Below are 19,965 nucleotides of genomic sequence, written 5' to 3'. Positions count from 1 at the left end.
TTGTTAGAGGTGCCTAGAGAGAAAGGCCCCATTTGCATTGGCTGTGTCACTCGATTGAGGGACAGAAGCATCTGTGGGCCACATAGACAGCTGGGGGCCACATAGAGGCGACAATAGGGGTGCCTTCCTGGGACATAGTTCAAGGTGACCCCAAAAGGGTAGGATCATTGCAGGTGATTTTTCAAAGGGGTGGGTTGGGAAGAAATTGAATTGGGAATCCCAACTCACTAAAAGGACTTGCACCAATTTCTGATTACAACCGTAGAGCTGTAGAGATGAAAGCTAAGTTTCTGATGGATACAACTACCTGTGGATTCCTCACCTGATGAATACTCCCATGGCGCCAGCATTTGACGGAAATCTTCTTACTAGTCTCTGCACGTCGACGAGGACGTCACTCTAGCCCACGCGACGCCGTCTGACGTCATACAGGCAATAAGAAGTCCTCGCCGACGTGCCGATGACAGTTCCCTTTTTTCCGTGCATTCGAAACGGTTATCTTCGAGGGAGTTACTGTTACCTTCGTGGTTACAGTGTATTGTCTGCTGCGTAGTCTTCTCTGCGGTAACAATGTCTCAGAGGAAGTCGGGTTTCAAGCCCTGTCGAGAGTGTGGGGGCAAGATGTCAGTTACAGATCCTCACTCCGACTGTCTATGGTGTTTGAGCTCCGACCACGACGTCTCGACTTGCGATTCATGTCAACACATGAATCCGAAGGCCCTCAAAGAGCGCAAGGCCAAGTTATTCATGGCAAAGTCAAAGAAGAAGGAGAAACATCATAAGAAGTCTTCTTCGCCAAGGTCTCACCGGCGTCATCGAGACTCCCGGCGCCGTAGAGACTCACGACGTCACTCCAGCAAGGAGTCTCGTTCGAGGTCACCTTCGGCTCGGCGTCGGAGGACTTGGGAGGTCAGCCCCACGGTCACGCCGCATCCATCGACGCCGTTGCCCTCTCCGGCGTCACCGACTTCGCCTGGTCAGGCGTCAGTGATTGAGGTGGTGCAGCCTCTTGTGTTTTCTCCGGCGTCGCAGACGTCGAGGTCGGGGTCGCCCTCGATCCAGGCACCCCAGTATCCGGCTTTTCCCACTCCTGGAGCCGATAGTACCGCGTTTCTTAATGCGATGTATACCATCTTTCAGCAGATGGCTCCAGGAGCTGCTCCGGCTGGTCCTTCGGGGCCCTTGGCCTTTTCGTTGGGTGATCCTGCGCCTCTTCGGCCGGCACCCTTTATGCCCTTTCTCCCTTTTGGGAATGTGGGCTCGGCGTCGGTGGCCGCTCCGGTGGCTTCGGATGTTTCGGCCCCGGAGGTTGCCCCTCCGTCGAAGTCAGGATTTTGCCCTGTGACTCCGGTTGGTCCATCGGCTCCAAGACCTCGTCCTCCGGCTCCTGCCTCGGCGCCGAAGCTGCCTGTGGCGCCGGACGCGGCGTCAGATGCTTCTGGAGATCGGCGCCGTTCTTCGACGTCGGCGGAGGCCATGTCGACTCCGCGTATCGAGGAGAGACTTCATTCGAGGAGGCGTGCTCTCCGTCTTTTAGAAGAGCAAGAGTACCAGCGAGTCCTAGAGGAGGGAGAGATTGAGGACTCTGGAGACGGACTGCATGGTCTGGATACAGCCAGTGGGCTGGACACTTCCCCTGAGTGGGACCTTTCATCTCCAGGGGAATATACGGAGGAGGCTGCTTCCTTTCATGCTGTGGTGAGGAAGGCAGCAAGCTTTTTGGACCTGCCTTTGCCGGTGGCAGAGGCAAAGCAGAATTTGCTGACAGAGGTATTGCATCCGGCCTCTGCTGCAGCTGAGCCTCTCTTGCCATTTAATGAGGCTTTGCTGGATCCGGTGTTGGAGGTGTGGAAGAAGCCGGTGTCTTCCTCGGCCGTTCATAGGGCTGTGGCCAGGAGGTATCGAGCTGCACCATCTGACCCTGGCTTTCTCTCTAGACACCCTACGCCGGAGAGCTTGGTGGTGCAAGCCTCCTGTTCCTCAAAGTCAGCGCCTGGTTCCTTCCCGACGGTGCCTGGAGACAGAGACTCCAAGAAACTGGATGCGCAGTCCAAGAAAATATTTTCGTCATGCAGTTTGGCGTTGAAGGCCACCAACGCCACGTGCATTCTGGGGAGGTACATCCATGCGCTGATGGATGATATTTCGTCTTCATTCACGGAGCTTCCCCAGGGTCTTTTGGATGTGGTCTCGGACACCCAGGCTGCCGCGACCCAGATTATCCAGTCTGGGCTGGACACGACCGACTCGGTGGCCAGGGCGATGGGCACGGCTGTGGTGGCAAGAAGACAGGCCTGGCTCCGAAACTCAGGGTTCTCTGCGGATGTGCAGTCGACCCTGCTGGACCTCCCGTTTGATGGGGACAGACTGTTTGGAGCCAAGGCAGATTCAGCCTTGGAACGATTTAAGGAGAGCAGAGCCACAGCCAAATCGTTAGGACTGCAAGCTCCTTCTTCCTCTGCCTCTTCTAGAATTTTCAGGAGGTTTCGGGGATTTGGGCGTGGCTCTTATTCCTCTTCCTTTCGGGGGAGGTTCCAGCAACCCGCCTCTTCCTCCCCTATAGGTCATTTAGAGGGAGGGGGAGGGGTGGGGTCCGTACCAGAGGAGCCTCTCAACAGCACTCTGCCTCTTCCTCGTCCTCTGGAGGGGTGCAGCAGGGGAAGCAGCCTTAGGCTTCCACCGTTTCCCACTCACTCCTCTCCTGTAGGGGGAAGATTACAGCGTTTTCTCCACAAGTGGAAGTCTATCACAACGGACACTTGGGTTCTCGGCATTGTGGGGAAAGGCTACGCCCTTCCCTTTCGGGAGTTCCCGCCCCTCATCCCGCCCCGCCCATCTTATTGTTCAGAAGAACACCTCCTGTTGCTAGAACAGGAGGTTCAAGTCCTCCTTTCAAAGGGCGCGGTAGAGTTGGTCCCAGAGCAGGAAAAGGGTCGAGGTTGTTACTCAAGATACTTCCTGATTCCCAAAAAGGATGGTCAGTTGAGACCAATCCTGGATCTGAGGATCTTGAATTGGTTCCTCAAACAGGAAAAGTTCAAGATGCTGACCCTAGCACAGGTGCTTTTGGCGTTGAACAAGGAAGATTGGATGGTGTCTGTCGACTTGCAGGATGCTTACTTTCATATCCCGATACTCAAGTCGCACAGGAAGTATCTCCGGTTTGTGGTAGGGTCGCAGCACTATCAGTTTGCGGTCCTCCCGTTTGGTCTTACTTCAGCACCTCGAGTCTTCACAAAGGTGATGTCAGTGGTTGCGGCGGAGCTCAGAAGGAAGGGGATAGCAGTATTCCCTTACTTGGACGACTGGTTGATCAAAGCCAAGTCCCCGGAGCTTGTGTCGCATCATCTGCAGTCAACAACCCAGTTGTTGTTCGACCTGGGCTTTTCGGTGAACGTGCCCAAATCTCACCTGGAGCCCTCTCAGCGCCTCCTGTTCATAGGGGCAGTACTGGATACAACATTGAGTCGAGCCTTTCCTCCGCCTCAGCGGATTCAAGATGTTCAGGAATTGGTTCCAATGTTTCGAAATGGAGCGGTAGTTCCAGTCCTCAAGGTCCTTAGTCTGCTCGGTCTGTTCGCCTCCTGCATTCTGTTGGTCACGCATGCTCGCTGGCACATGAGGGCTCTTCAGTGGTGCCTCCGAAGGCAGTGGTCTCAACACAAGGGAGATTTAGAAGGTACTGTCAAGATCTCCAGAGATGCTGCTGTGGAATTGAAGTGGTGGATTGCGGGCAACAATCTTTCACAGGGGAAGCCGTTCGCGCAGTCGCCACCAGTGGCCACGGTAATAACGGATGCCTCCACCCTAGGATGGGGAGCTCATCTGGGGGATCTGGAGATCAAAGGGCTTTGGTCTCCAGAGGAACAGGTGTTTCATATCAATCTGTTGGAGTTACGGGCTGTACGTTTGGCTCTCAAGGCCTTCCTCCCATCCCTTCGTGGTCAGTCGGTACAGGTCCTGACGGACAATACTACCACGATGTGGTACATAAACAAACAGGGAGGAGTAGGGTCGTACCTTCTCTGCAGAGAAGCTCTTCGGCTATGGTCCTGGGCAAAGGACCATCAGATTTGCTTGGTGGCAAATCTGGCCGGGGTCTTGAATGTACGTGCGGACAGTCTCAGTCGCCAATTCTCGGCAGACCACGAGTGGCGTCTCCATCCAGATCAAGTCTGTTTAATCTTCCAGATGTGGGGGTTTCCTCGGATAGATCTGTTTGCCACTCGGGAGAACGCGCATTGCCCGTTATTCTGCAGCCTCCAGTATCCGATGCAGGGAGCGTTGGGGGACGCGTTTCAGATAACCTGGTGCGACCAGTTGCTTTACGCGTTTCCCCCCCATACCCTTGATTCCTCGAGTGTTGAGGAAAATTCGCCAAGACCGGGCCCAAGTCATCTTAATAGCTCCGGATTGGCCAAGGAGGGTATGGTACTCCGACCTTCTCCAACTCTCACTGTGCCCTCCGCTCCGTCTCCCTCTCAGGGCAGACCTCCTCTCGCAGTCGCAGGGGCAGGTTTTACACCCCAACCTCCAGAGTCTGCACCTACATGCTTGGAGATTGAACGGGGCAACCTGAGTTCCTTCTCTCTCCCGCCTGATGTAGTGGATGTTATCTTAGCGGCCAGGCGACACTCCACTAAATCTATCTACGCTAATAGGTGGTCTAAATTTGTTATGTGGTGTGGAGAGAGACAGATTGATCCCTTACATGCTCATCTGTCACATGTTTTGTCTTTTGCACTGTCTCTAGCGCAGAAAGGTTGTGCAGTAGCTACCATTAAGGGTTATTTGTCGGCCTTGTCAGCCTTCATTTGTCTTCCAGACCAACCATCGTTATTTAAATCCCCTATTGTTCTCAGATTCTTGAAAGGTCTTCTGAATCAATATCCTCCAAAACCATTCGTTATGCCTCAATGGGATTTGTCCTTGGTCCTGACTTTCCTTATGGGGTCCCCTTTTGAGCCTATGCATTCTTGCCCCTTAAGGTATTTGGTTATTAAAACAGTATTCCTGGTAGCTATAACATCTGCAAGGAGAGTGAGTGAGTTGCAGGCCTTATCGGTTAAACCCCCTTATATAACGTTTTATGGGGATAAGGTGGTGTTGAGGACCAAGGCTGCTTTCCTTCCGAAGGTTGTTTCACCCTTCCATTTGGCTCAGACAATCACTTTGTCCACGTTTTATCCTCCGCCTCATCCTTCAAAGGAGGAAGAAAGACTACATCGCCTGGACCCAAAAAGGGCGTTGAGCTTCTATATCGACAGAATGAAGGATATCAGGCTGGAGGATCAGCTGTTTGTCGGATACGTGGGCAAGAGGAGAGGAAAGGCAGTCCACAAGAGAACACTCTCCAGGTGGGTTGTTCTTTGCATTAAAATCTGTTACTCTTTGGCAAAGAAGGATCCGCCTGAGGGCATTAGAGCTCACTCCACCAGAGCTAAGTCGGCCTCTTCGGCCTTGGCCAGGGGTGTTCCTGTGGTCGACATCTGCAAGGCCGCAACTTGGTCGTCCCTTCACACTTTTGTGAAACATTACTGTTTGGACTCTGAGGTCAGAAGGGACGGTCATTTTGCACGGTCAGTGCTGCAGGATTTCTTGGTTTGACCATTTAGGCACCCACCGCCGGGCGTGGTACTGCTTTGGGACTCTATTCATCAGGTGAGGAATCCACAGGTAGTTGTATCCATCAGAAGAACGAGTTACTTACCTTCGGTAACGACTTTTCTGGTGGATACATTAGCTACCTGTGGATTCCTCACGGTCCCACCCGCCTCCCCGTTGCCTTTTTGGTCTCTCCAAGCAATCCTTGAGTGTGCTCCTTTTGGTCTTCAAAGTTGCAATACATTTTGCATGTATGATATTTGTATATATGTGTATATTTATATATAAATCTATATATATATTGGGTATATACATGATTCGTATGTATAAATATATTTATTTGTTTAAAAAAAAAAAAAAATATATATAAAATCTACAGCTATTTTATTGCAATGTTGTGTGATTTACAATATTAAGAGATGTTGCTTTGCTCTTTCATTGCATGGGGTTATTATTATTCTCATGCACGTAAAAAATGTTGGTACTGTCATCGGCACGTCGGCGAGGACTTCTTATTGCCTGTATGACGTCAGACGGCGTCGCGTGGGCTAGAGTGACGTCCTCGTCGACGTGCAGAGACTAGTAAGAAGATTTCCGTCAAATGCTGGCGCCATGGGAGTATTCATCAGGTGAGGAATCCACAGGTAGCTAATGTATCCACCAGAAAAGTCGTTACCGAAGGTAAGTAACTCGTTCTTATAGCTTCCTCCCCATTCCCAACCCAAGCAACTGACCAAAAGTTTGACAACGAACAGAGCCAACAGCTGCCTAGACTACTGTTTGCTTTCAGGCACAATACATATCTAAAAGACTAGTTAGATCACCCACACAACCTAAGAACAGGATTATACAGAAGACTATAGATGTGAGTGCTATTAAGACTGACCGCTACACACTTCAGAAATGCATAATACAGTTGAAAAGTTTTACTGATTGTAAAACCACAAATGTTGTGTATCACCTAGTCTGTCCCTGCAAATTAGGTTATGTTAGGGAGACTTCTCGCTTCCTCGCAACTAGACTCACCAAGGATCGATCAGCCATTCACACACAAAAAATGCGTGCACCAATAGGCAAACATTACTTATTATGTTATCATAAACAAGAAGATATTAAATGGCTGATTCTAGGAAAGATTGATTCAAAATCAGGAATGGATCCAGAGCAAGTACGTAAGTGTAGAGAAGTGTTTTGGGATTTTTATGTGGGATAGACACAATCATGGATTGAGCAATGAAATCTCAAACGATCAAGCAATTTGTTATAACAATTGAAGCAGTGTAGGGCCCTGTACGGATTCTGAATTCAGGCTGGCTTTGTTCTGACATGATTGTAGTTCTCATGCACCCTGTATTTACGCTTTGAAATCTTAGTGATTGCCTTTATAACTAATAGGCCCCAACCACTTTAAGTTGTTTTTTAATAATCTAGAGTGCAGTATGTTAATGTTGTTATGGCAAAGCCTGTATTTTGTCTGGAAACGGTACATGCACCCTGATACTCCACAGGGACAAGGTTTATGTGTAAGTAACCAATATTAGTAACTTTAGGTTCCTTTGGTACTAGTTTGCCCTTGGTTAGCATTTCCCTTTTCAGCAGTTGTTAGACCTGACAGCCTTTGGGTGGTCATCCCCCAACTTTTTGCCTGCCTGCCTGCCTCTATTTTTCTGACCTTGTTTTTTTTCCCTAGTTTTAGGACTCTGTGCACTTTACTACTGCTGACCAGTGCTAAAGTGCATGTGCTCTCTCCCCTAAACATTGTAACATTGGTTTCTACGTGGGCTTCGTGTGATGTAACTTACAAGTTCACCACACCCATTCACCCTTAATCCAATGGTCTAGTTGAGAGATTCAACAAGACCTTGAAGGGCAATATTGCAGGCATACCTGAGGCCATGAGTTGTAAGTGGGATGTCCTCTTGCCATACCTTCTCTTTGCTTACAGAGTGATGGAACAGAAAAGGGTAGGGTTCAGTCCCTTTGAACTCCTCTATGGCTACTCTGTTAGGGGACCTCTCAGTATTGACAAGTGACCAGAAGGAGTGGTAGAAAGCTCCCAAGAACCTCTCTTCCCCCCCCCCCCCCACCACCACCACCACCACCAGGTGGGGCCAGCTACATGTTGGCTCCCTGCAACCGGATGCACTGCTTCTTGAAAAAGGCCAAAAGCAACCTTGAGGCCAGTCAAGCGGTAATGAAATGCTGGTATGACCAGAAGGCCACTCTAGTAGGGTTTCAACTGGGTGACAAAGTATGGGTCATGGAACCAGTAGAGCCTTTTACTCTCCAGGATCGCTGGACTGGCACATACGAAATAAAGGAGCGTAAGCATGAGGCCACTTAGTGGATCTTCAGACCCCTAGAAACCCCGCTAAGGGTGCTCCGTGAAACCTCTAACAGTTGCTGGTCGAGCCCAGTGATATTGGTACCAAAGGCTGGCCTACTGGGTTCCAAACCTGAACTTCGGTTCTGTGTGGACTACACAGGCCTAAATTCTGTCACCAAGACTGATGCACACCCCATCCCCAGAGCTGATGTGCTTGTTGACAGGCTAGGCACTGCAAAATTACTCAGTACCTTTGATTTGACCTCAGGGTACTAGCAGATTACCTTGACTGAGGGGGCAATAGAGAGGTCTGCATTCTCAACCCCTGAGGGACATTACAAATTCTTGGTAATGCCCTTAGGCTTGAATAATGCCCCTGCTACCTTCCAACTGTTGGTTAACAGGGTCCTGGCTGGTAAAGAGGTGCTCTGTGCGGTCTACTTAGACAACATTGCTGTCTAGAGTGCCAGCTGGGAGGAACAGCTTCATATCCAATAGGTGCAACAGGCCGGACTTATAATCGAGGCCAGTAAGTGCCAGATTGGACTGTGTTCCGTAGTGTATTGGGGATACATGATAGATGGTGGCAAGGTGCAGCCCCTCCAGGCCAAGACTGAGACAGTCATGGCTTGGCAACCACCTAAAACCCAAACCTAGGCCTCACTGGTTACTACAAAAGATTTGTTAAGGGATATGGCACCATTGTTGCCCTCTTAACTGAGCTGACCTCTAAGCAGCAGCCCAGGTTGGTAATCTGGACAGAGACTTGTCCGAAAGCTTTTGATTCCACCTCTTGCTACAAAGGAGGAGGTACAGTTGAATCCGCTTGATCCTAGGTGGGTGGTCAGGTGCTATCTGGACCAAGCCAAGGATTACCGGTCAGTCAATCAGCTCTTCCTGGGCTGTTTTGAAGCCAGGAAGGGAAACGCAGTCCAGAAGAGGACCATATCTTGTTTGATCACCCTCTGTATTAAGCCCTGCTAAACGCTAGCCAAGGAGTCGTCACCTGAAAGGTTGAGGGCCCGGTACACCACTTCTGCTGTAGCTCAGGGTGTGCCAGTTGTGGAGGTTTGGAAGGTGGCTGCATGGGCTTCCTTGCATACTGTTGCTAAGTATTATTGTCTTGATGCGGAGAGGCACAGGAGCAGACACCCAGAACATCTGTCAACCCTACTGCCAGTCATGGTATTGCTGAGTAATCTGTGTTTATTCTCTTCAAAATGGTTGAACACTAATTTATTGTCCTTCGGATGACAGTTAAAGACACACTTGTTCACATAATATCTTCCCAATATGTAGTCACCCATCTATTACACAGACCTATTTATTCTGTTGCCTTTGCCTTATTCACTGAAGGTTGATGTTTTCTCTGATTTTGACTAATAGTTTTTAATCTGTACAGCACTCGTATGCTTCAGATTGACAATGTACTAAGGAAGATGTCTATATATAATTTACAGTTGAGACTGGTTTTGCTGATTAGAACCTTTAAGGAAAAAAAGTAAATGTTTTAGGCTTGATTTTGCGCAAATGGTTAAGCATTTCAAATGTTAGATTGCAAAACGTATGTGATCTCAACCATATTGTGATAGTTAACTTCAAATGAATTAAGAGAATACCCCCAAAGGAGAGATAGAATGACAAGTAACTTTTCTCTTCAATTAAATTCTTAACTGCCTGGAAAAGCTTAATATATCTAAGCTATAACATACTTTTCTGTGACCTGGAAAGTGTTGCTGGTTGACTACATAACTTGCTGTCATCTTAACAGTTTTCAGCTGATACTGAGAAGGTGGCCATCTTGCTGCGTGCGCCGCACTTCTTAGAGTTGGAGATTTATTGCACCAGCCGATTGGAGAAAGTAAGATGCATTTCAAAATACTTCCTTTGATTCCAAATTTTATCAACAGTAGGGAACTGGTTAATGATTTAAGGAGATCTCTTATGACTGCAAAGGGTTGAGGGTTTCAAATCTGTGTAAATGTATAGTGAATACTGGCAGTATCAATTGAACCCTTGTGCATCCAACCTTCTGTTTCGCAGTACCTTGACCTCCTGCTGAAGCAGATCCAGGAAATTGTGGAGAAGCATACAGATCAAGAAGTGCTAGAAGCAGCCGCTCGTGCGCTGTATGTCCTTGGTAATGAGGAGCTGGCTATCTACAACCGCGTCAACATTGCTGTCAGTCAACTTATTGACCGCCTTGTGGACAGATTCCAGCAGGAAGTTGAGGAGATAATGCAGGTGTGCCATTGGTAAAGGAAAGATCCTGAGAGCAAGACCAGGCGGGCAGAAATGTCTTCTCTCCCTTTTATAGCATGTTTCTCTGTTCAAAATAAGTGTGTTATTTGCATAAAGCTTCTGTTCAATATTGATCAGAGCCATTATTCAGTTGGGAGAAAATGCTGCCTGCACAAGCTGATGGAGACTTCTAGCTGCAGATCCTTTATGTTTAAGTTATCTACAGGGGTCACTGGATACGGCATTTTTTTTGTGAGCAGTACCCCTGCACACTACTAGGTGGTGGTGTTCGGCTCTGCGTAGCATCGTCAGCTTCCTCCACACTGAAAGTGACTTATGCAGTGCCTTTTTAGGCACCACCCTAGTGCGCTGGCATCAGTTCTTTTCTTAACACACCAGTGTGTGCAGAACCGGGAAGAGCTACCCTTTAGTAATTTTTTACCTAAATTGTTTTCGACTTTTGTCAAAGTCTTTTTGAGGTTATTCCTCCTGGTCAGCAAGATGTCATCAAGGAAGGCTGGCTTCAAGCCCTGTGGCACCTGTCACCGATCAGCATCGGTGACAGACCTCATCTTGTATGCCTCTGATATAGCCAACGCCAAAGGTACCATGCAGAGTCAAACTGTGCCATCTGCTGACTTGCAGGGGTACTGCTCACAAAACATTTCCAGTCTGATGTCTGTGGATAATTCTAACTAAGGTAAGGAATCTGTGGCTCGATAGTCTCTACTACGTAAGGCGTTACCAAATGTAACCAACTTGTTCTTTTTTTCTCTTAATGCATGGTATTATATATCATGTATGAATAAGGCATTTGGAGTTAATAAATCTATATTTTTCCAGGTGCTCCACTGGTATTTAGGTTTGAATTTAACCTTTCACTTGTAAATCTTTGCCTGTTCACCAGCACCAGAATTGAGAGATTAAAATTATAGTTTCATTTTAACCGATAGCCTCTCTCATTGTAAGCTGAAGGGAACTGTGGTTAAAGTATATTCTCCAGGACTGATGAGACTAATTCCAGTGTTGACAAAAGCTTACTTGTCACAAGAGGTTGGAAAATCTGGTGACTGTAGGTGGCAAGTTGCCCTTTAGTGGAGCATTTTACCACAAGAAGAAGAGCTGAGATTCAAAATCAGTTTAGATGATTTGGGAGGAGACGGGCCCAGGCTGTGAACAAACAGATCGTCTCATAATTGGCATGGTGGCTTTATTATTGTATTGTGCAAATAGGTGTCATATTGCCATGTGAATATAATTGCCAGTTCCTCTTAATCTAGTGACACATGTCTCTAATATGCTGGGCCTTTGTTAAGTGTAGCTTAAGGAGATTGTTTCCAAAGGAATCTATATTAAATACAATTATGGTGAGGTATTTCTTTCTTATTGCACAATGTATGAAAACCTGAATAAGAAAGTGCAGCTCTAGCTATAATGTAATTTTCCTGTTTTCTTCGGTTTCCTTAATATGGTATATACTTTGCCAAAGTGTAGCAGTTGATTTATTCAATATCTAGTAAAGTATTTGGTGGGACGCAAACCATGGTGCCACTAATGAGACCCTCAAAATTTATTGCTTTCTTGCTGAGAGGCGCATCAGAACATTGATGATTAACAGAAGTAACATGTTTTCTCTAATTTTCTATGTGGTCTGCATCTGTGATGGTCCATCAGGCCAGCGAAGTGGATGAAGATGAAATATACAACATGTCCGCTACAATGAAGCGTATCTCTGTCTTCCACAAGTGAGTTAATTGTCTAGATGTAGAATATTACAGCAAGTAAATTATTTCCTAAATTGGAGGTGGAGAAGCTAGGAGTGGAATTGTATTCCTGCTCAACCACATAGTTCTTATTACTCTAGCAGCCTGGTCATCCTAGCCAAACTCCTCCTGGCACTGGCCTGAGAAGCTTATGGTAAGTAATCTTCTACTTGAGTATCAGCAGTTTGGGTGTAACATGTGGATGGGCTCCATCATCCTCCAAAACTTCTGCAGTGTGGATTCATATTTTATTTACCCACATTCCCTGGTGGCAGTGTAAAAGGACGATACTTCTAAATATGAACTGCGGTTGCTAACATTCGCAATTCAGCTCAAACTTGGACCTGGTTAACAGTGGTAGTGTGTTGAGAATCTTCTTTGGTGAAATAAAGGACTCCAGCAGCGTGGTCTCAACTGGTAAATTCAATTTATTCCAATACATAAAAAAAAACCCGGCCGCAGCACACAGACCGGTTACTTCCTCGCCTCCGGTCTGCTCTCCAACCGTCTCCTCGCACTCCCCAACATTCCTCCCTCACATTCCTTTGTTCTCCGGCTCGCGCTAACTAGCGCGAGCCCGACAACATGAAACTTCATAAATATACAACATAAACAATACAACACATCTTTCCCCTTACACTAAAAATATATATATATTTTTTTCCATATATATCAAGTATAAACAGCATCATTACTTATTCCAACAATACCCCACAATGTCTAATGACTACAAAATCCTATCTTAACTATTTAATTTTACAATGAATTTGGACTTAGTTGCATACATATTCTCTTAACTTTCGTGGTCTTGTGATTTCCCTGACACACCTACTAAACCTACTCTCTAAGCTTGTCATACCTTCTTCTTGAACATTCTTTTTTCTTTTTTCTGTTACCTCATCACTTTGCATAGGAACTCCGTTGCCTCCAACCACCTGCGCCTCATTGGCATGTCGAACTGGAACTCCAAATTCACATTGTGAGGACATGTCATTACTAACCTCATCATCCACAAACCATTTAGTTCCAATCATACTCTTCTTCCCCTCTCCTTTATATGGGGAAACCCTGCTTAAATGCCACACTTTACCATCTTCAAGTAGCACTGCATTACACAAAATTTTCAAAACTTTCAAAGGAGGATAGTATTTACCCGCTCCATATTTTTTGAAACCTGGAACTTTCACCCTAACCAAATCACCTATTTGTATATTCACCATTTTGCACTTGTGTTTTATATCATAGTTTCCTTTTGAACGCGTCTGCGCCATTTTAATGTTGTTCCTAACACCTTCCACAGTCCAACCACTCTTCCTACCATCCTTCATCCAACCAATGTTATCCTTCCATAACGGAATTCTTCCCCTCATAATCTCGAAAGGACAGTGCCCCGTAGAATTACAAGGTGTGGTCCTGTATGACCAAACAGTTCTCCAAACTTCTTTTTCCCAACTTAGTTTTGCATTTACTGCCAGCTGTATGCTGTTCTTCAACACTCTGTTAAAGCGCTCAACAGCACCTTCACCAGCCGGGTGATAATTGGACGTAGTAATGTGTTTAATGCCACACCTCGATAAAAAATTCTTAAACTTATCAGAAATGAAATGCGGTCCATTGTCCGTAACTACAGCTTTGGGGAAACCTTCTCTTAGGAAAACCATATCCAAAAAATTCACAATGGAACCAGAATCAACCTTGGTCATGATACTGATTTCAGGCCATTTAGAAAAATGATCATACATCACCACTATATATTTGCACTCACCATGTGCATGTATAGGACCAGCAATATCTAAACCAATTTTTTCCCAAGGCATATCAGGACACCTAATAGGAACTAGCGGTGGTCTAAATGTTGATAAAGTCTTCTCTGAATCATTGCATAAAAAACATTCTCTTACCATTCTTTCCACAGCCACATCTATTCCTGGCCACCAATACAATTGTTTAATTTTACTTTTTGTTTTGGATATACCTAGATGGCCGTCATGACACAAATCTAAAACCTTATTTCTAAGTACTTCAGGAGGTATTAATTTCCCATTACGCATTAACTTGTTCCCCTCAACAGACAATTCATCCTTCACCTCCCAAAATCGTCTGAAATTCTCATCCAAATTTTTTTTATGAGGCCATCCTTCACACAACATGGTTTGAACATTGTTTAAAACTAGATCTTCCTCCACAGCCTTATCCCATTCATCATCAGTAATACCCTGAACATCTTGTACAATATCGGCTACCCAGCAATCTTCCAAACCCGCCACACTATCATTCGTATTAGCAAGGGGCATCCTACTTAGGAAATCAGCAATTTTATTCTTGACCCCCGGCACATAACATACCTCATACTTATAATCTAGTAATCTTATAGATAACCGAGCTATTCGTGGTGAAGCCTTGAACAAACCTTTAGTCTTTAAGACCTTGGTGAGTGGTTTATGGTCACTCCACAAAATGACATTAGTACCCCAAACAAATGCCCTGAAATGTTCCAAGCCCCACACACATGCAAGAGCTTCCCTCTCTATGACCGAATATTTTGCTTCAGCATCAGTTATCGAACGGGAAGCAAATGCAATTACACACTCCTCATTATTCTCATTCATTTGTGAGTGTACAGCTCCCAACCCCTTACTACTAGCGTCCGTAGTAACAATGCTTTGCAAGATTGGGTCAAATCCTTGTAGAGCAGGTGCCTGAATAATGTCTCTTTTAATTATTTCAAAAGCCCTTTCACACTCCACAGACCACTTGAATACACACCTATTCTTAAGCAATTGCCTAATGGGAAAAGTTTTTTGCGAAAAATTATGGACAAACTTGGCATAATACTCTGCCAAGCCTATAAACGCCCTAACTTCATCCTTGTTTGTAGGTGCAGGTGATTTTTTAATGGCCTGTATTAAACTAGCTTTAGGTTGGATGCCATTACCACTAACTTCATGTCCCAAATATGTGACACTTCGCCTAGCAATTTTGTATTTGCTATATTCTGCAGTAAGTCCATTATCTTCCAACACCTGGAGAACTTTTCTAACTTTGGCATTGTGATTATCTCTCGTATCTCCCATAATTAATATGTCATCTTGAAAAAAAAATACATCACGCACCTTACAAAATAATTTATACATCAGCCTTTGAAACATAGCAGCCGCAGATTCCAACCCAAATGGCACCCTAATAAATTGATAACACCCAAATGGTGTAATAAATGCGGTCAATCTACGGCTTTCAGGATGCAAAGAAATCTGGTGATACGCTGAAGTCAAGTCGATTGTGGTAAACCATTCTTTACCTTTAGTAAGTGCTAACACTTCGCTGATCTTAGGTAATGGAAATTGATCTACCAAAATATTTTTATTGAGGTCCCTAAGATCCACACACAATCTTAACTTGCCATTGGAACGTCTCGCTACAACCAATGGCGAAATCCAATCGGATGATTCCACCTGCTCAATAATACCAGCTTGCAATAATTTGTCTAATTCTCCAGACACTTCGTCTCTAATACTTATGGTAATATTCCTGGCCTTGTGTATTACCGGTACAGCGTTATCCTTAAGTATGATTTTGTGTTGGAATTTTTTTAACATGCCTATAGTCCCCGAAAATACTCGTGGAAACAAATCTCTAATAGTTGCATCACTCATCTCACCACCCTGTATAACGGACACTGGTTCCAAGCTGTTTGAATCTAGGACTATTCCAAGCGCTCCCTGATCCCACCAGCCTAAAACTGAAGGTCCAGTCTTAGAAACATACAATTTGCATTCTGCCTTACGGTCTTTGAAAGAAAATAACAATTTCTTGTACCCTATCAACTGGATTGGCTCTCCAGTAAAACTTCTGGGAGAGATATCAGGACTGTCTAGAACCCCACCAATAACATGTTCAATTTTTTTTTAACCAAACCAGTTCATTTACAATAGTATAAGGCGAACCAGAGTCAGTAGTGAAAGTGATAGTGATATCCCCAATAGAAATGTCGCATTTCGTTTTTTTCCGCGGAAAATCTAGTGTCGAAGATTCATGATCCTTTACATTGAGTACCCACATATTCCTGTCGTCACTGTCAGAGGAAGAAGCTGAGTCCGTTGCACTCTCTAAAAGTTTTATCGCCAAATCTTTTTTCCTCCTGCAAACTTTAACAAAATGACCACTGATGCCACAACCAGAACATTTCTGGTTCCTGGCAGGACAGTTTTTATCGTTGGCATAATGACCCATCAAACCACATCTAAAACATGTAACATTCTTTTTACTAAAATCCTTCTTGGTTTGCTTTTTATTTTTACTGGTGTAGTCTTTCTTTGAAAACTTGTCAGACCCATACTTAACCTCCCTAATATTGTTTACAAGAATGTCAGATCCAGGAAACGTGTCATCATTTTTTTTGCTCCCCTGTAGAACCGCTTTTGCACATCTTCCAGTCAGTTCTGCTTTTTTAACAACATCGATGACTTCCTGTAAAGACGACTCTCCTTTAGTCCATAAACAATCCTGTATATGCCGATTTGCTGCATGCATAACAATCTGATCCCTTATAAGTTCATCGTGCAAGACACCAAACCTACATGTTAAAGCCAAATTCTTTAAGGCTGAAACATATTCCTCAATGGTTTCTTCCTTCTCCTGTTTCCTATGGTAAAATTTGTAATGATCAATACCTGCGCAAACAGTAGGAGCATAGTATCTATCTAAATCTTCTGAAGCATGACAAAAAACATCACCATGCTCTCTATGTTTCTTTTCAATTCTATTGTAGGTTTTCAAACCAAGCGGTCCCAGACAATGTAATAGAATTTTCTTCTTTTTGTCAGCAGAAAAATCATTTTCTTCATCACACGTAGAAATGTAATTTAAAAAATATTCCCGCCATTCTTGCCACTTTGTGGAAGTATCACTAGATCCAGGTATGAAAGGTTGAGGTGGTGGTAAATTCAAATTACTTGAAGCCATAAGTAATTATGTTATGTCACTTAAATAAGTATAAATCCCAAAAAAACGAAGTTTGACAGAATAGCTGTCAGAGATTCTACACTGACATTGTAGCACAGTCTTACTTTATATACAAAATGCGCTGTACCAACCAAAATCCACAGTGTTACGCAGCGTGCGGAGAACCTCTCTAGATGACCTGGCTAGCGTCTCTGTCTCCTTGGAGACGCTCGCGTCATGGGGCTCCGCTTCCGTGACGTTGACGAGGAAATGCACATTGAGCATGCGCGTCCGTAGATTAAAGGACGCTCGCGCTGCCTTGCTCGCTCCGCTCGCCAAGGAACCACCAAAACAAAATGAAACACAGAGAAAAAAAAATCAGATTAATAGTTACTGCAATATACTCCTCGATAGGTCCTAAAGCAGCAGTCAAGTTCAGCAAGGCGGAGAGGAAACATCAATACGCGTGGAAGACGGGGCTGCGCAACTCGTCGCCAAATTTGTTGAGAATCTTCTTTGGTGAAATAAAGGACTCCAGCAGCGTGGTCTCAACTGGTAAATTCAATTTATTCCAATACATAAAAAAAACCCGGCCGCAGCACACAGACCGGTTACTTCCTCGCCTCCGGTCTGCTCTCCAACCGCCTCCTCGCACTCCCCAACATTCCTTCCTCACATTCCTTTGTTCTCCGGCTCGCGCTAACTATCGCGAGCCCGACAACATGAAACTTCATAAATATACAACATAAACAATACAACATAGTGATTACATTCTTCCCCTCTCGTGGAAGCCAAGTTTGCATTTATGTCACTCCAGATATGGAGTCTGCTTGTTCCAAGGATGGTTACACATACTTGATTCGCTGATGTACTTTTATCTTTTTTGTATGCTGTGGTATAATTAACCAGCGAATTCTGTTCTAATTCTACATATCGGTAATTTACTCTTGCTCTACATATTCCGTCTCCCTATTAACGCTGACTGAATTTGTTCCCATGCACTAATCTTGGCAGCATTCTATCTGTTTTGAAATGTAGAGAAAGCTGAAGTTTGCATGAAGTCTGTCTATTCATTTTTCTTTACCATTTTTCTTTCCTCCTTGGTTGTCTTACTGCCAGTTGCCCTCCTTTCTTGCTTCTTTGTGATGCGCTAACACTTTTTGCGTACTTTCCACTTTTGAAAATTCTCTAGTGGAAAGTTTATCTGATATAACTGCCACTATTTTCTGTCTTCCTGCTGCAGTGCTCACAATATGACTAGGTGGGAACTCTTCAATCCATGCTGTCAGCTGCTGAAGAGAGGGATAGACACAGGAGAGATCCCCAAACAGGTAACATGTATAGGTGGTCTTCTGGGTAAAGAGAAAGGGTAGTTATTTCCTTATGGATAAACACAATGGGAAAGCAGATAATGGGCATTATGAGGTTTATGGTTGGAAGGTCTACAGAGAAGATTCTAAAACTTGTAGTTCATACTGAGAGAAAGACTGTTTGTTGCAGGTAACCACTGCTAAAATCAGAAAACTAGAATACTATAAGGGTTGTTCCTCATCATTCCACAAGCAGAAATCAGGGTTACTGCATATTGGTTTATTGGGCTAAAGGTGACTTAACTTTAGCTGTACCTGTGGTGCTTTGTGTTTTTTCTTGTTGCAAGCTTTTTCTTAGTCTTTTTATGTCTAAATCTGTCTACTTCTCCTTTTTTCCTTCTGCCTATGGCCACTGTTTTTCAGTCACCAAGTCTGATTTTTACTCATTTTTCTTTCAAATCCTGTAGTTTAATGTTCAGTGTCACCCACATATGTCAATAAGATCTAAATTGAGTTGGTGTGCTACTATGTTTTTCTGCATTGTCCATGGTTTCCATGCCTTCCCTCTAACTGCCTCAGTCCCTTTCTTCCCTTCTATCTTTCAGATTATGGTACCAGCTCTCAAATGTGCCCATTTCTTCATCCTGTGGGAGCTGTGCCAGGCTTCAACCACACGCCCCAAGAAGGTGATTAGTCTTGAGAAAGGCTCTTGAATGTTGTAACTCTGTGGAGCTCCCGTCGATAATTTCAGATAAAACAAATGTGCCTGTCTTTTAAAATCCTTCTTTGCCTGGGGGAGTCTCCATACATTGAAATAACCAAACCTCCCTACTCTGCAAACAGTTTATAGAGGTAAGGATTAGTTCATATGAGGGCCCTAGATTTGCAAACCAGTAGTAAGTGATGCTCTTGGCTCTGGGCTTCTGGCGTCAGCGCTCTGGGGTGGCATCTATATAGCCACAACGCACGTCCATTACGGTATCGTCACCACCTACCGCTGTGCAAGCGTATTGCTCACCAAACATTTTGAGATCCAGTCCGATGCCTGTAGAATATTCTAAGGTAAGGAATCTGTGCCTAGTTAGTCTCTACCATACAAGGCGTTACCAAGGGTAAGTAAGGAGGGCATCCCCAGGGCCCTTAGTGGCTTGGGGAGGGGGAGCTGCTTGCCCCCTTCCTTTAATACATGAATAAAATGGGTCCCAGAGGATGAGGGCCTTGGAGCTTTTACTTGCTCAGGAAGGTGTGGCTCTGCGGCCAATCCCTTTAATTATAAATAAAGGCCCTGAAGGATTGGGTTCCCGGGGGTCTGCAATGGCTGAAGTAAGGGGTCCTGGACTGTTTTTAATGGTTGAATGCAGGGACCATCCACAGACCCATCCCACAGTGCATATGGTCATCAGCCATATGCGGAAAGGGTTTGTTTGCAGGGCCTGGCTTCAGGGGAGTTGGCTTCACGTATAGTAACAAAATATTACTGTCCGTTGTAAAAAAGAAAAAAAAAACTAGAAATTTACTGGAAAAAAAGGTGAAAGTGACGTTATGGTTGGGTAAAAGTTTCAGTGACACCGTAACATTTTAAACACAAAAAAAAAAAAAAAAAACAATGAAATTTGCCAGTTCTTTCTAGCAACCATTACTTGTACCCTAAGGTAACTCTAACTCGCGCCCTCAGTAATTACCCCATGTAATGCATCATTCATGACATCTTCTACAACGTCATTGATCCCATCACTGCAACATTTGCAAACAAAATATTGATGAGACCACTGTACATGGT

At 44.9% G+C, this 19,965-nt stretch overlaps 1 protein-coding gene across 1 annotated transcript in view; it reads left to right on the top strand.

The window, feature by feature from the left end:
* The window catches only part of LOC138267072 (cohesin subunit SA-2-like), a 1,140,873-nt gene that overhangs the window by 807,560 nt on the left and 313,348 nt on the right, over positions 1-19,965 (top strand). Inside the window, exons 17-21 of the mRNA XM_069215920.1 lie at positions 9,702-9,791; positions 9,974-10,174; positions 11,846-11,916; positions 18,119-18,206; positions 18,791-18,871. Of these exons, the coding sequence (XP_069072021.1) occupies positions 9,702-9,791; positions 9,974-10,174; positions 11,846-11,916; positions 18,119-18,206; positions 18,791-18,871 (531 nt within the window). The remainder of the gene's footprint in view (positions 1-9,701; positions 9,792-9,973; positions 10,175-11,845; positions 11,917-18,118; positions 18,207-18,790; positions 18,872-19,965) is intronic.

Source organism: Pleurodeles waltl, chromosome 12 (genome assembly GCF_031143425.1).
Source record: "Pleurodeles waltl isolate 20211129_DDA chromosome 12, aPleWal1.hap1.20221129, whole genome shotgun sequence".
Taxonomy (NCBI): domain Eukaryota; kingdom Metazoa; phylum Chordata; class Amphibia; order Caudata; family Salamandridae; genus Pleurodeles; species Pleurodeles waltl.
The sequence above is the reverse complement of the archived record's forward strand: the minus strand, read 5'-3'. Positions and strand labels throughout refer to the sequence as shown.